Source organism: Pelophylax lessonae (genome assembly GCF_965119305.1).
Source record: "Pelophylax lessonae genome assembly, chromosome: 4".
Classification (NCBI taxonomy): Eukaryota; Metazoa; Chordata; class Amphibia; order Anura; family Ranidae; genus Pelophylax; species Pelophylax lessonae.
The window spans coordinates 463,464,348-463,479,528 of NC_138771.1; the positions used below are offsets into that span (position 1 = coordinate 463,464,348).

The following is a 15,181-nucleotide window of genomic DNA, read 5'->3' on the forward strand; positions in this document are numbered from 1 at the left end:
AGGAACTACAATTCCCATGAGGCATTGTAAATCTCTGACATTCACAGACATAGCTAGGCATGATGGGAATTGTAGTTCCTGAACAGCTGGAGGGACATAGTTTGGACATAGCTGCGAGATGAATGGAGTTCCAGCCGCCCCTCCCTTCACACACCTCATCGCCCTGCCCTTAGCCTCACATACACCTCCCAGCCCCGCCCCTCTCCTCCTCCCCAGCGTGGAGCGCGCACGTCGGCGTGCCTCAGAGCGCGTGCCCGCACTGCCCCATCGCGTGGTCTTCCTTGGCTTCCATATTGCAGCGGTATAAGGTCGGGAGGGCCGCCCGGTGACTGAGCAAAGCCAGCGCCCGCCGTTTAGGCCGCAGCCCTTCGCGTGCAGAGAGAAGAGACAAACCGAGAGGGAGAGAGCGCCCGCCCGGGGTGGTGGGACATGGCCACTCAGGTAGAGGCTCCGCTCATGCCGCCGCCCCTGCAGCAACCAGCAGCGGCACCGGACTCGGAGGGGGGCAAACAAGAGCTGGCACCGGAGGGCGACGAAGGGCTGGGACGCAGGGAGTTCGTGGAAGCTCCCCCGCCCAAGGTGAACCCCTGGATCAAGAGCAGCGGCGGGGTGAATGGACAGCACCCGGCAGGTGAGTGCAGCAATGGCTGGGAGCGAGCTTGGGACATAGGGGTCCGCCATGAGGAGGAGCCTGGCCTCATATACGAGCAGGGGGATGAGCTGATCAGCTGGCATGGTGCCTTCACCTTCCCTGAGAGTGCCTCTTGTGTGGCTGCTGACCATGTCAGGACTGTACACACGAGCGTTGGCTTCCAGGTGGGCGAAATGCGCCAGCGCTGCATTTTATCACACCTCAGGACGCGCAACACATGGCTCTTGTAACGTTTATCCAGGTACACCGGCAGCACCTGGAAATGATGTGGGTAGGTGCATGTGTACAAGAGCCCCAAGGCGTGTTTCTGGTAATTCTGGTTACTTACATTACAATCAGACTCTGCGCTTTATACCCCATCCCCCCTGATCTGCCCCTGTGATGTCATCAGTGGCCGCCAAGGTCTTCACTCCCCCAGAGGCAGGACTCATGGGCGCCCTATGTTCTATCCTTCAGATGTGGGGTGTCCACTTGGGTCCCTGAGGCGTGTTTCTGGTAATTCTGGTTACTTACATTACAATCAGACTCTGCGCTTTATACCCCACCCCCCCCCTGATCTGCTCCTGTGATGTCATCAGGGGCCGCCAAGGTCTTCACTCCCCCAGAGGCAGGACTCATGGACGCCCTATGTTCTATCCTTCAGATGTGGGGTGTCCACTTGGGTCCCTGAGGCGTGTTTCTGGTAATTCTGGTTACTTACATTACAATCAGACTCTGCGCTTTATACCCCATCCCCCCCTGATCTGCTCCTGTGATGTCATCAGGGAGCATAGGACTCATGGGCGCCCTATGTTCTATCCTTCAGATGTGGGGTGTCCGCTTGGATCTTGCAGGCCTCAGAGAGGGGGATGAGCGGTAATCCCACTCAATGTACAGAAGGAGGAGCCATCACAGGGTGACAACACTGCTGCTGAGAATTGACTGCAGGAGAGATGGTGTTGTCACCCTGTGAAGGACAAGCTTTAGGCTGGCAAGAATATCCAGGAATTTATTAGACTTCCCTTTAAAACAAAGTTTACACCTTTTCACAGGCTGGTTTTTCACTTTCATACAGAAATCTGACCCAGCAGCACCAGAATAAGTAGATTCGGTGTGTTTCCCAGCAGCACCAGAATAAGTAGATTCGGTGTGTTTCCCAGCAGCACCAGAATAAGTAGATTCCGTGTGTTTCCTGCAGGCAGTAAGAAAAGTGTGCCGATATACCGGTGACTACTGCTCCCTGACACTTCCATGTGTGTTGAAGAGTATATATGGTGTATCCCACTGTCCGCTATATAGCACCTTTATGTCCAGTAGTGACTGGTGGGAAAGACTACAGCACCCAGCGAGGGTGGGGGGGGGGGGGAGGGATTGATACACTGTGAAGGGTCAGATAGACAACTGTTCTAGATAACAAAGATCAACATTTTTATTCTGGGTTTTGCTGACTTAGGTTTCTATGCTAGTGACAGGTTCACTTTAAATGGCAATAGCAGATTGGTTGCTGTGTCTTGGTTCAGTAAAACTCTCAACACACATTACAACCTAATTGTAGAATCTCCTTCACATCCAACTATGTACTACATGGGCCAGCCTGGTTGGACAGATTATGTAGGCCCTTGTATGGTTTGATAAATCTTAGGCTCACTATACACATTACAATCTGACCATGAGATTATTAGATCTACCAGTATTGTGTAATATGAGGACCTACCGGCTCTTTGCACTACATACTTGCTGGGTGCTCCCTAGGAGATTGTAATGTGGGTGGTAAACTTAAAGAGGAACTCTATTCAAATTCTAACTATACTTCAACCTGCTCCCACCCCCATGCTAAGCCTATTCTAACTACACTCTAATGGCAAGATGTCTATGCTTGCCTATACCGAGGGTGCTCCGATCACATGATCAGCTCCCAGCAGCGGCTTCAGTGGCAGGAGTCTTCAAACTATGGCCCTCCAGTTGTTCAGAAACTACAATTCCCATCATGCCTAGTCATGTCAGAGTTTTACAATGCCTCATGGGACGTGTAGTTCCGCAATAGCTGTAGGGCCGTAGTTTGAAGATCCCTGGTGTAGAGGGACAGATGCCCCGTAGTAAGCCTATGGGTGACATCACTGCCCAGTGATCCCCTCTCTACACTGAAGCTGCTGCTGGGAGCTGATCATGTGACCAGAGCGCCCTCAGTATAAATAGCTTTTCTTTGCAGGGTGGGTAGAATGGGGGTGGGGGCAGGTTTAAGTATGGTTAGGATTTGATGGAACTTCCACTGTAAAGTTGATTGTATCGGGACCCTAAGGTTTGGGCCTCTTTCACATCGGTATCCTCAGGACAGGTCCCTGGACTGATCCCCTAACGATTGGGTCGAGGCAGGAATGGGCGTTTTGTGTGTCGTTTGTTTTGTGATGGAGGGAGTGCAGACCTGTATAATCTCTACGTGGGGTTGGATGTAAGTGGTCATATGTCCACCTTAACTCCAGTCAGTGCCACAAACTATTTGCATTTGGCGTGAGGAACCTGAACGGGCGCTGAAATCCGATCGCCCAAAAGGAATAGGTTGCAGCCAATTTGAGTGACAACGGGATTTCCAACAATTTCTCACAACATTCATATCTTTGGAAAGATTTCATTTGATTTTGCTGACTGATTTGGGAATGAATGGACTTTAGTGAGTGAAAAGTGTTAGCAATTCATACATTCCAGAACTGTTCCCTCCTGCTCCTTCCAATTTTCTTGTGGCTGTAAACGAATGTCGCTCTGCCTTCCCCACTAATAGAGAAATGACAAACGCTCTGACCAGGAAATGTTGTAGGAAAATCTAGCAATGTATATCCAGTGTTAGTGGTGTTCCTTTCCTTATTAGAGTGAAGGAGATTGTACAGTGTATGCCTACAGCCTTATTGGAGGACAGGAATTGTATGGGGAGGTGTGCTGTGATTGGATGCTTAGTAGTAGTCTGTCTTGGTGTGATGAAGGGAATTTGGTGTCGCTGTGACCTCTGGACTGTGCGGGATGTACTGGGACTGTCAGGGACTAGTGCGTGGTTCTGCTGCTGAGGAGGAGGAGGAGAGTCCTCCATGCTGACCGGTCACCTGCCTGATCCCCTTACTAGGCTTGTGACATGGTGTGTGGGGGGAGGGGCGGGGGCGGGATGTCCATTGGCTCAGTACACCCTGTGATGACACTGCAGTCTGGCCCGCTGGTGGGTGGAGGAGGGCTGCCTGGCCTGGATATTCGGGGTGGGGGAGGAGGAGGGAGGCGGAGACTACCTGGCTGCTTGGGGGTTAATGGACGGTGTCGATTTATAGAAAAAGTCCAGCCTTTCTATAGCCCCGCCCCCGCCGCTACCCAGCATGCTCTGTGCAGACAGGCAACGTGGGTCTCTGGGTAGGCCTGGGCGCCGCTGTGCACCTCTGAGCACGTTGTACGGCGGTGGCGGCTCGTCCATGTGTGAGAAGACATGATGGTGTACGGAGGCCATGTGCTGTGTGTCTGCCTCTCTCTCTCCTTTCCTGGCGTGTCTCCATACTTCTCTGGCACGCCGCTCGGGACCGTACACCGCTCTGATGATATAAATAGTCTGCTCTGCTATTCCCGGCCTATAAGTGGCAATGAGACCTGCACGAGGCAATTAGCCTCACACATCTCCGGGAACGTGTGATTATACCCCCTCCCCCCATAGCACTGGGAGCTGGGTGACCTATGACTGACACGGGGGAGGGGGATTGAAGTCCAATCAGTAATATCTCATGTTAGATTTCCTGAACACACACAATCGCACCAAACACACACGATCTCACCATGTGTTGTTCACTGTAAGGACTTTCAATAAAATTTTCAGTTTATACTTCCTGTCCTTTATCTCTTCCTTCTCAGTCCCGCTCCTTCATTGGGGTGCTAAGAGGGCACCCATACAGGTTCATACCCTAGCTGGGCTGTGTGCATCTATAGAGGCATAGTCCGGGATCAGTCCCCTACTCACAGGACTGACAGCGGGAATCATAGGCTCTCCCTCTTCTTCTGCGAGAAAAGGAAGAGTAGCAGCACTGCAGTCACTACATGGTCAGGCTCCTGTTAATGGAAAGGTGTGGGGGGGGGGGGGTCTTTTACCTTCAAGTGTTACTAAACCCACAACAGTAAAATCAATATGTATGCAGGAAAGCACGCTTGTTATATTCGCTGTGGAACCTAAGCATAAGCTACTCTTGGACGATGTGTAAAAAGGCTGTTTAATCCCATCTTCTCTAACCCTCCCCTTTTTTCACTGTCCATCTCCTTAAAGTTCAGAGACTTGTGGGCACTCTGCACATGCTATTTGGTGTGTATTGCTAGAGTTTTTTTTTATTGGGAAGGTGCGTGTGATCAGCACTGTTCAGACAGAGGGTCAGGGGTCCTGCAGCCTCATAGGACAGTCAGAGTAGACTAATCTCCTCCTACAAGCTTTAACCAGACACTGATAGAAGTCACAAGGCTGCTATATACTGATGAGAAAAGGTGTATATAGCTGTTTATATTTACTAAAAATATTGAATTTACATGCTCTGTGTACTGTGGGAGATCAGATATAGTGAATTTAGGGTCCTGGGTTTAGTAACCCTTTATTGCAAAGACTGCATTAAGGTAATGTTTCTCAACTCCCATCCTCAAGTAACAGGTAATGTTCTCAAGATTTCCCTCAGATGAAACAGCTGTGGTAATTGCCAAGGCAGTAAATCACCTTTGCAGAATAATGGAAAGCCTTAAAGCATGACCTGTTGGAGGTACTTGAGGACTGGAGTTGAGAAACATTGCGTTAAAGAGGAAGTAAACTCAAATATTTTTTTCTTCCCTGCAAAATAAATGCGTAATGTGCTAGTCTGCATCACACACTAGCACATTATGTAACACCTCCCAACAAAGCCCCCGATGTCCATGCTGCTGGCCGCATCCACGTTCACCCATCTTCTTCCGGGTCTGCGGACTCTGGTAGTATTAATGGCCGGAGCCCCGTGACGTCACTCCCGCACATGCCAGTCACGGCACTGGGCCCTGAAGAAACGGCACTGCAAATATCTCCTAAACAGTGCAAGTTTAGGAGATATTTAGAGCACCTATAGGTAAGCCTTAATATAGGTTACCTATAGGTAACGGTAATTAAAGTGGGTTTACAACCACTTTAAGGAGAAAAAAAAAAACACCCAGACCTCAGCACCACTTTAATGGCACCCCAAACACAGCAAGTAGACATGCAGCTTTTAGTACAAAGCTCAACAAGCTGCATAAGCTACTTTGGCACACAGGGCAGACCGGTGAAATTAATGGGCTACCCTATTTGTGTTAGGGGGGGGGGGATGCATACACGCTTCCCAAACCACAGCGTGATTTTGTGCACATTCTCACAACACCTTGGTGTCAATATAGCCTAAATGTACTTTCAAAAGTTTTTAGTCTTTTTAAAAAGATTTTCAGGTTTGCCCATACAGGGGGAAATGGCAGTGGGCCACTTTACTCCCTCACATTTCACCTTGCCTCGTGTTTTTTTTTTTTGTTTTTGTTTTTTTTTTTTTTTTTTTTTTTCATTGCAGTTTGTACCAAAATCAGCAGTGTTAGTTACTTTCTTGGTCACATGATACTGATTGGGCAAACATGATTACCAGGCCACATGCACACTTGTACCCACGTTGCCTGCAGTTCTTCCTCAGTTGCCAGCAGTAATGCTATTCAGCGCCTGTGGGTATAAGTGTGTGGGTGGGGGGGGGGGGGTGTTTTGCTTGGTCTAAGTAAGAATAAAATGTCTTAAGCAGTAAACTGCCAAAAAATAATAAATTAGGCAGGTTTGTCATAATGCTCTGCATACTAGCACATTATCACCTGGTCTTTCTTCCTGGTCTGTGGGCTGCATTAATAACCGGGGCCGTGATGTCACTCCCGCACAGGAGCCCTGGTATGGAGCTCTGTGCTGGGGTTTCCCATGCGGGAGTGACATTGTGACTCTGGCCATTCATACATCCAGAGCCCACAAACCCAGAAGGAAGACCAGGTGAAGATGGAAGCACCAAGAAGACAGCATTGCACTAGAGGGCTCTGTGTGCAAATTTAAGAGGTGTTTACTGTACCTACTGGTATGCCTTTATTATAGGCTTACTTGTAGGTACAAGTTAAAAAGTGGACTTTTCTTTAACTTTCAAGCCCACTGGATTGTTAAAGTTTTTGTGATTCTTCCATTAAGGACCTTCTTTATTTTGTTATGGGGGTGACTGCTGCGTTCCAGTTGTGCTCCTGCATTGTCACTGTCACACGCACCTCATGGTACATATGCAGGCCTTGTCCATTCTTACCATCAGGAAAGCAATAATGTGCAGCAGACATGGAGCGAATGCATCTAGATCCGAACTGGTTGGAAGATATTCATAGCTCCAGCAGTCTTGGGTATTTAAAATCTCCACTCTTCTCTCTTGGTATATTGCTTCTGCCACAGACCAGATGGATTCTGATTCACGTTGACAGGGCTGACCAATCGGAATCCACCTGGTCTTTGCAAGAAGCACTGAAGAGCTGGGATTTCAAATCCCTGGACTGCTGGAGTGGCTGTGGGGGTGCTGACAGCTCGGCAACCCCAGAGGTGGGGACGGGGGGCAGCAGACGGACATCTGTTGTTTCACCGTTTACATTTTTTCTGTAAAGGTGTACTATTGCTTTAAATGTCTTCTTTAGTTTAGATCTATTTGAACAATGCCTATTGGTTCAGCAGATCACCTATTGGTGTAACAGGAACATGCTGCAATCATGGGATCCATAAAACGTTTATAATTCAGACTACAAGCAATATGTCTGTTTCTCTTGTGATATTGTATAGCCCAGCATGGATATTTTGTGTAGTCCTAGGATCTGATATATTTTTTCCATGTTGAGTGCTTGCTAGGCTATGTGTAAGTGGAACGCTTTCAGGTATTTATCACCTCTCACAGAAATCGCAGATCTCCCCCTGACAATGCTAATATCTACTTTTCTCCCCAGGAGGACAGCCCCATCTTTGTTCAGGCATCATTCATGGTCAGCAGGCTCAGAGATGACTGTCATGTGAATCCTGGTACCTGTGCAGTTCCTGGCTGTGTTCACAATTGTCTTAACAGATCAGCCCCCATGTCTTGCCTTGTGACCTGCTATAATGTTGAGGTCTGGTCAGCAGGGGAGGAGACTAAGAAATGCTTTCCTCTGCCTGCAGTAGACGGGTCACATCATCCCATCCCAGGCAGTCACTTGCCTGGAGTGTCAGGAGGAAACTTTTGACAATAAACAGTTGAACTTTTATAAAAAGACTGATGCTGTAATTTGTGACGCTCCAGAAATGTATCCATACTGAGTTATATAAAGTTCAAATGGTTCACTTTTAACACTAGACAGAATGGTACTGAGCCAAGTGACTTACTAGTAAAGAAAATACAGACCCCCTAAAGTGTTACAAAGAAACACCTTTAAATAATACGGTCAGCTGTTCAGTTAAAGCTGCCAGAATTCTGCTGTTTACTTTCAGGTTGGGGGGATTCTGGGAGAAGTAACATCTGATGTTGCACAAGATTTTGAGGCTTGCCTCTGTTGTACAGAACATAAGGTAGAAATGGTACACGCCTGTCAGCTGCAGCTGGATAGGGCCAATTAAAAGACAACATCAGGCTCTTTAATGTTTAAATAGGACTTTGTTTTGGGATCCTTAAATATGACCAGTTAAGTTTTTTTTTTTTTTTTTTTTTTTTTTTTTTTACTGCTTTTCTTTGCAATTCTATGTTAAAATGTACTTGGTCCTGAGTAAAGTGTCACCTAAATTGAATGCTAGTGCAGACATCTGTAGGTGCGTTCACATCTGTTCTAGGGTGTACCCTATGATCCCTGAAAACCTGGAAATACCAACTTCCATTGGGTACTGCTTGCCTTTACCCACTTTCTGTGCCTCATGATTGGTCAGTAAGGCTGGCTTTCTCTCCAGTCCAATCCTACTACAAAGTGAGGTGGAAAGTGAAGATCAGTAGTTTTCTATTATTACACCCTAGGCACTTATTTAGGGGGTACTCTGCAAAGCATCACTGGGTGCTGTAATAGTATTCTGATGGCACTTGATACAGTAATTATGCATGGACAGATGTGCTCTAAAGGGTTAGTTCACTTTTTCCAAAAAAAAAAAAACAAAAGACTGCCTTAAGGCGCACCAGTAGTAGATAAAAAAAAAAAAAAAAAAAACTGCAGGTAATGTCCTTGCTATAGTTATAGGCCATTTGCCTACTTCAGAGTCTATCCATTAACCTCCTCACATCCGCGCTACAGCCTATATACGGCTGCAGCGCGGACTCGAATTTTCGGGAGGCCGTTTTTAAACGGCCTCCAGTGACACGCCCCCCGCGCGCTCCTGCGAGCGCGCAGCGGGGAGAATCTGTGTCGGCCGTGTCCAAGGGACACGGCCGATCACAGATCGTGGTGAATGGCCAATCACAGCGGCCATTCACCACGTGATCAAGCCGTCCAATGAGAGATGATCTCATATGTAAACATATGAGATCATCTCTCATTGCCGGCGCTCCTTCCTCACACAGACACTGCAGTGTGAGGAAGGAGGGGGAGCCGACAGCCGCTGGGGACACAGAGACATGTAATCAGGGCACTGATCACCAGTGCCCTGATTACTGAAGGTAAAAAAAACACACACAGTGCCCGCCATCAGTGCCCCATCAATGCCCACAATCAGTGCCCATAGTGCTGCCAGTCAGTGCCCATCAGTGCCTGCTCATCTAGGCACTGATGAGCACTGACTGGCAGCACTATGGGCACTGTGTGGGCACTGATGGTGCTGCCCATCAGTGCTCATCAGTGCTGCCCATTAGTGCCCATCAGTGCCACCTCTCAGTGCCACCTCTCAGTGCCGCCTATCAGTGCCGCCTATCAGTGCTCATCAGTGCGGCATATTAGTGCCACCTCATCAGTGCCCATAAGTGCCACCTCATCAGTGCCCATAAGTGCAGCCTATCAGTGCCCATAAGTGCAGCCTATCAGTGCCGCCTCATCAGCGCACATCAGTGAGGGAGAAAAATTTATTTTCAAAATTTACTCGCAGAAAATAAGAAAAACTTTTTTTTTTTTTTTTCAAAATTTTCTGTCTTTTTTTTCTTTTTTTTTGTAAAAAAATAAAAAACCCAGAGATGATTAAATACCACCAAAAGAAAGCTCTATTTGTGTGAAAAAAATGATAAAAATTTCATATGGGTACAGTGTAGCATGACCGCGCAATTGTCATTCAAAGTGAGAGCGCTGAAAGCTGAAAATTGGCCTGGATGGGAAGGGGGTTTAAGTGCACAGAAGGCAAGTGGTTAAGTAGTACTGGACATTGTTGCTGGCAACCGGTCCTTTATTTTTTTTTTTTTTTTTTGGTTATCTGGAGTGTACATGTGGGTGATGCTGGAACATACTGTATTCCCTGCCACCTCTTACACACAAACACAGGCTTCGGGATTTAAAGTGGTTGTAAAGGCTGATGGTTTTTTACTTTCATGCATTCTGTGCTTGAGTGTAGGTTCACACTGAGGCCAGTTTGAAATCGTGCGAGTTCAGCTGAACGATTTCATACCGGCGATTTCACAGACATCTGTGCGGGTTCCTGCACATATGTCTATGGAAATTGCCCCCAAAGTCGCCAAAAGTAGTGCAGAAACTACTTTTGGGAATCGGTGTGGCGCCACACTGATTCGGACGGTGCCGTTGCCAGCAACTGCTAATGCGAACGTGGGCTGAAGGTTTAAAAAAAACTGTGCTCTTACCCCCCCCCCCCTCCCTCTCGATCCAGCGATGTGCACAGGAGTCTCAGCCAATGAGGAGAGAGACCCCCCCCCCCCCCAAGACAGCTAAGACGCAGCGGGAGCCATTGGTGCTCTGGCCATTGAAGGTAATGTAAGATAGCCCTGCATTGTACGTTAGAATGCAAAGGGACCACCCACAACATGGAGTATCAGGGAAAAGAGTTGAGTGCTGGCTGCTGGGGAAGTAAGGGATAAGATAAGTGTTTTATATAGTTCCCCCCCCGGTACCACCCCCCCCGGTACCACCTAACTATCAGATCCAATAGAGAGCATTATTCATTCATTGAAAACTGTTACTTGTTGCCTAGAAACCGCAAGTGCTGTTTAATTTTTTTTTTTTTTCCCTCCAGAGTTTTGATCATTTCAGATAACTAATGGTGCTTCTTGAAAATATAGCATGGCAGTGTATACAGACCCACCCCGAACTAACATTAGTATGCCGCTTCTGTACAGGTACAATCAAAGGAACTTCAGTTTAATACAGTCTTGGCTCAACTTGTCACTTCACCGGCCTTGTTTTTGGCTTCTGTATCCTGCAGCCTCAGGGAAGAATTGTCACCTGCAGGGAGGAAATGGAGATGGCTTTGCATTTGCCTTTAAAGGTGCCACACCTTGGGGCAGCTTGCTTATTGTGTAGGTGAAGTGCATAAGATTGTGTGGACAGTACTTGTTTTGGTAATACAATTAGCATTTTCTGGTCTCTTGTGCAGTGGCAGGTTTTGGTTATTAGCATTAGAATACAGTGAATATGTAAAACTTGAGCCATAAGGTTGTTTATACCTACACTGAAAACAGAGTCCCCCCCCCCCCCCACTACTGTAATAAGAGATAAAACGCCATGTAACATTTGTGCCACAGATGATGCTGCTTTGGGCTCCCATGTAGTCTGGTCACCTGACCTTTACTGAAGGAGCTTTTGAAATAGATCTGGTTGTCAACTTCAGCTATTCAGATATCGCATTGCGGAAATTGGCGTTCTTGCTTGCGGTTTTGAAAGTGCCACTTGCACGCATTTGGGCATGTCGTTAATAAGGCAGCCCATTTACTTCACTAGGCTGCCCTATGTGCGTTTGTTGCCCAAATGAAGCTCCTGCTCCTTTTTTGAGCAGCAAGCTTAGCATGATTTTTAAATTTGTATAGATTGTGACAGAATCGCACTGCATCTGGGGTGCCATTAAGAATAATAGCTCCCAAGCGCACGTCGCACATTTGGCCACAATTTTGAGTTTGGGGGTGACTGAACATACAATGCAAACAGACAATTAGGAAGCATGTCATTCTGAGTAGGTTAACAAGCAAAAAATTGCTCGAGTGGGAATGAGGGCTTATCCCTGGCTCATGCCAGTGTGGCCTTGAAATCACGCTGCTTCAGTGCGATCTGCGCCTCCTATTTCATTGCAGCTTTTGACTTAATTTAACAGATGCCTTTGCAAGTCGAAATGAAAATAGAAAAAAGTAGCGCAGGAAACTTTTTCAAAGTCCCTACGACATGAGTTTGGTTCCAATGCTGGCAGTGGGGTGAGACTCATGTGATTTGGAACCGTCAAATCGCATGACAAATTACACCGTTGTGAACCAGGGCTAAATGGTAAAAGGAGTTTGCTGGCTAAAAAACATTTTAAATAGTTGTATGCAACATTTTATTCTTGCCTAAAATAAGTATTTAAAAGCGTGATGAATGAGCAGACTTCATAATGGTTGTATGTAGGTGTCTTATTAGTCTGAAGGAAACCATAGCTTTTAGTGTGTGGTGTGGCATGTAAGCACTTATCTGACTACCCTCAGGCATCTGGATCTTCTAGTGCTTTCTCAAACACCAAACAGGCGTGTTGGGCTACAGTTCAAGTTTAGCCTATGGCTCAGTTTAGGGTGACTTGTCATTTGCTGTGTGGTTTGACTTTCACATACATTATTTCATTATTGTTAAATGTGAATTCGGCTTTCTTCAGCTTGCATAGTCATTCAAGAAACATTTGTGAGCTGGCGGACCATCTGGTCCAGGGGTTGCAGCTTATCTGAGATGTCTCTTTGGATGCACCTGCCCTAGTGGCTCGGCTCTCTGTTTCGGCAGTGGTCCTTCGGTGTGTCTTTTGGCTCAAATGCTGGTCTGCCGACCAGACTTCTAAAAAAAAAAAAAAAAGCCTTGACTGATCTTCCCTTTCAAGGAGATTGCCTGTTTGGTGCTACCCTGGATGACATTAAAGGTCTCACAGGGGGAAGAGTACCTTTCTTCCGCAGGCTACTAAGGGCAAGGACCCTCGTCGTAGATGTTGGCTCTCCTCCTCAGGTCATGAGAAGTTTTTAGTCCCTCAGGTTTGACTGACCAGGGATCAGAGCCTTTCGGGCCTCCTCGGGGATGATCCACACAAACTTGGTCTGGCAAGTGAGGAGTGGGCATTTTCAGATCCGCAGACAAGGCCCCTTCAGCATGAAGGAGCGCCCTCACTCGTATGTGGGCTGGGAGAGGGGGCGCCTTCTCTGGTACCAGGACCCGTGGACTCCCCTGGTACAAGTCAGGTCCACGAGGTCATTCAGTCCGGCTACTAGATCAAGTTTCTCTTTTACCCTACGGTAAGGTTCTCCCTTCTAATGTGCGAATGTCCCTGGTCCGCTTACAGGCTCTTTTTGGGGCGGTGCATGACCTTTTTCTTTAAAGGGTGATGGTACCGGTACTGACTTCGGGAACGTTTTTTGGCGGTTTTTACTCAAACCTGTTTTACAGTCCCCAGGAAGGAAGGAAGGCAAGGTGCGTCCAATTCTGGACCTCAAGGTGCTGAACTGCTTTGTGCGGGTGCAGAAGTTCAGAATGGATTCCGTTCGCACGGTGGTGTCTTCTCTGCATCAGGGGGATTTTTTTCTTGCGTATGTCAACGATGCTTGCCTTCACATTCCAATGTGTGTCGGTCTCCAGTGCTTCTTCCGCTTGCCGTGGGAGAGGAGCGTTATCAGATTGTGGCATTTCCCTTTGGTCTCGCTTCTGCTCCTCTGTTCCGCACAAAAGTGTTGGCCCCGGTGCTAGCATTGTTAGGCCAATGAGGGATTGCAGTACTGGGCTACTTGGGCGACCTTCTGCGAGTGGAGTCTCCTACTGCTCTGGTGGAAAACCTGGAAATCGCCATACGAGCTTGAGGGTGTTTGGCTGCATTCTGAATATTAAAGAAGTCCTGCTCTGGTTCCATCCACAAAGCTGGACTATCTGGGTCTGACTCTGGACTTGGCCTTAGCCAGAGTGCTCCTTCCACTGGACATACTCCAGAAACTGCAGGCTGTAATTTTATCTCCTGCTGTCCAGCAGGTGGTAATCCCTCTAGATGCGGGTGTTGAAGGTAGACACCATCAGGCTCCGAGGCGTTTCCGTTTCCATACGAGGTCCCTGCAAGGGAGATTCTAGACAAATGGGACAAGAATTCGCAGTCTCTGGACAATCTTATCCTGCGGAGCCGGGGAGCAAGAGTCCCTGATATGGTGGCTTCAGCTGGGCAAATCCTTCCAACCCATTGACAGTGGTCACCATAGATGCCAGCCTGTCCGGCTGGGGAGGAGCCCTCGGCAAAATTTCTGCTCAGGGGGTCTGGATACTGGAAGAGTCTAGATCACTGCTCACTTAGGATAGGAGGAAGTATGCTAGGACTATTGAACATCCATCTCCACTTCTCTCCATCTCTAAACCCAGGTGGGGAATGTGTTCTGTAGTCCAGAGTTGATCTGGGATGTCGCTGCCTACTTCTGGGTTTAGGGTGCGCACATCTCCCGACCAAGTATTGAGTGCATACTATACTGCACATGGACATACTTTTCATTAAGCCAACATTTCTGTATTTAAAAATCAATATTTAAAAAAAAAGATCTTCTGTAAACTAATTTGCTCAGATACAGAATTTTAAGATCTTCTGGAGGTCAAGTGCTAAAGGTCTAGGCCTTTAAATGCATGGAAATTGTCACAGCCAACACATTTGTATTTTGGGAGTAATAATAATTTGGCTTAAGTGTCCATTCACACTGGTACGACTTGTCAGGCGACCTGGTCAGCCTGACAAGTAGTGCACCGTCGCTCCCACTGTGTAGTACAGGAGCCGTTCTAATAGGAGCACAGGAGCCGTTCTAATAGGAGCGACACAAGTCGCTCCGACTTAGAAAAAGGGTCCTGTACTACTTTAGGGCGACTTGCATTGACTTCCATTATGTGAAGTCCGTGCAAGTCGCGCCGAAGTCGCGCTGCACGCGACTTCACAGGTCGCCCCCCCAAGTCGGAGCGACCTTAGCAAAGAATAAAATTTAAGTTTAAATATTTAGGAATATAACTCGCTAATGCATTGTAACTGGTGCTTTACATAGTGGAAACCACGATTATGTGTTTTGGTCAGATAAGCCCTTAATCTTCTCCATTCAAGGTAAATACATTGGCTGTGCAGTAAGGACTTTAGAGAATTCAGATGCTGGCATATGCTGTTTCTGCCACTTTTTTAGCCTTCAGTCGAGGCAGGAAGAGCAACTTTTACAGTTTTCACCTAACCAGGACCTGGAACTAGTATACAGCAAAGGAGTGCTAAATTACAGAAAGCTTGTTCTAAGTAAGCAACTCATAAGTGTTGAAGTTAGATTTTTCTTTTCTCCCTATTGTGACAGGCTTACTCAGATTAGTTGCTCTTGTTGAGGTTGAACTCCTGCCTTGCCTTCAAATCAAGCTGCTGCAAGTTAGAGCCTGACTGAAGGACGTTCAGCAACATTT

General features: G+C 47.4%; 1 protein-coding gene across 3 annotated transcripts in view; it reads left to right on the forward strand.

Moving 5' to 3' along the window:
• The first annotated feature begins 238 nt into the window (after positions 1 to 238).
• The window catches only part of LARP1 (La ribonucleoprotein 1, translational regulator), a 124,260-nt gene continuing 109,317 nt past the window's right edge, over positions 239 to 15,181 (forward strand). For all 3 annotated transcript variants that reach the window (XM_082256100.1, XM_082256101.1, XM_082256102.1), the window contains exon 1: positions 239 to 631. In XM_082256100.1, the coding sequence (XP_082112226.1) occupies positions 430 to 631 (202 nt within the window). In that variant the 5' untranslated portion in view covers positions 239 to 429. The remainder of the gene's footprint in view (positions 632 to 15,181) is intronic.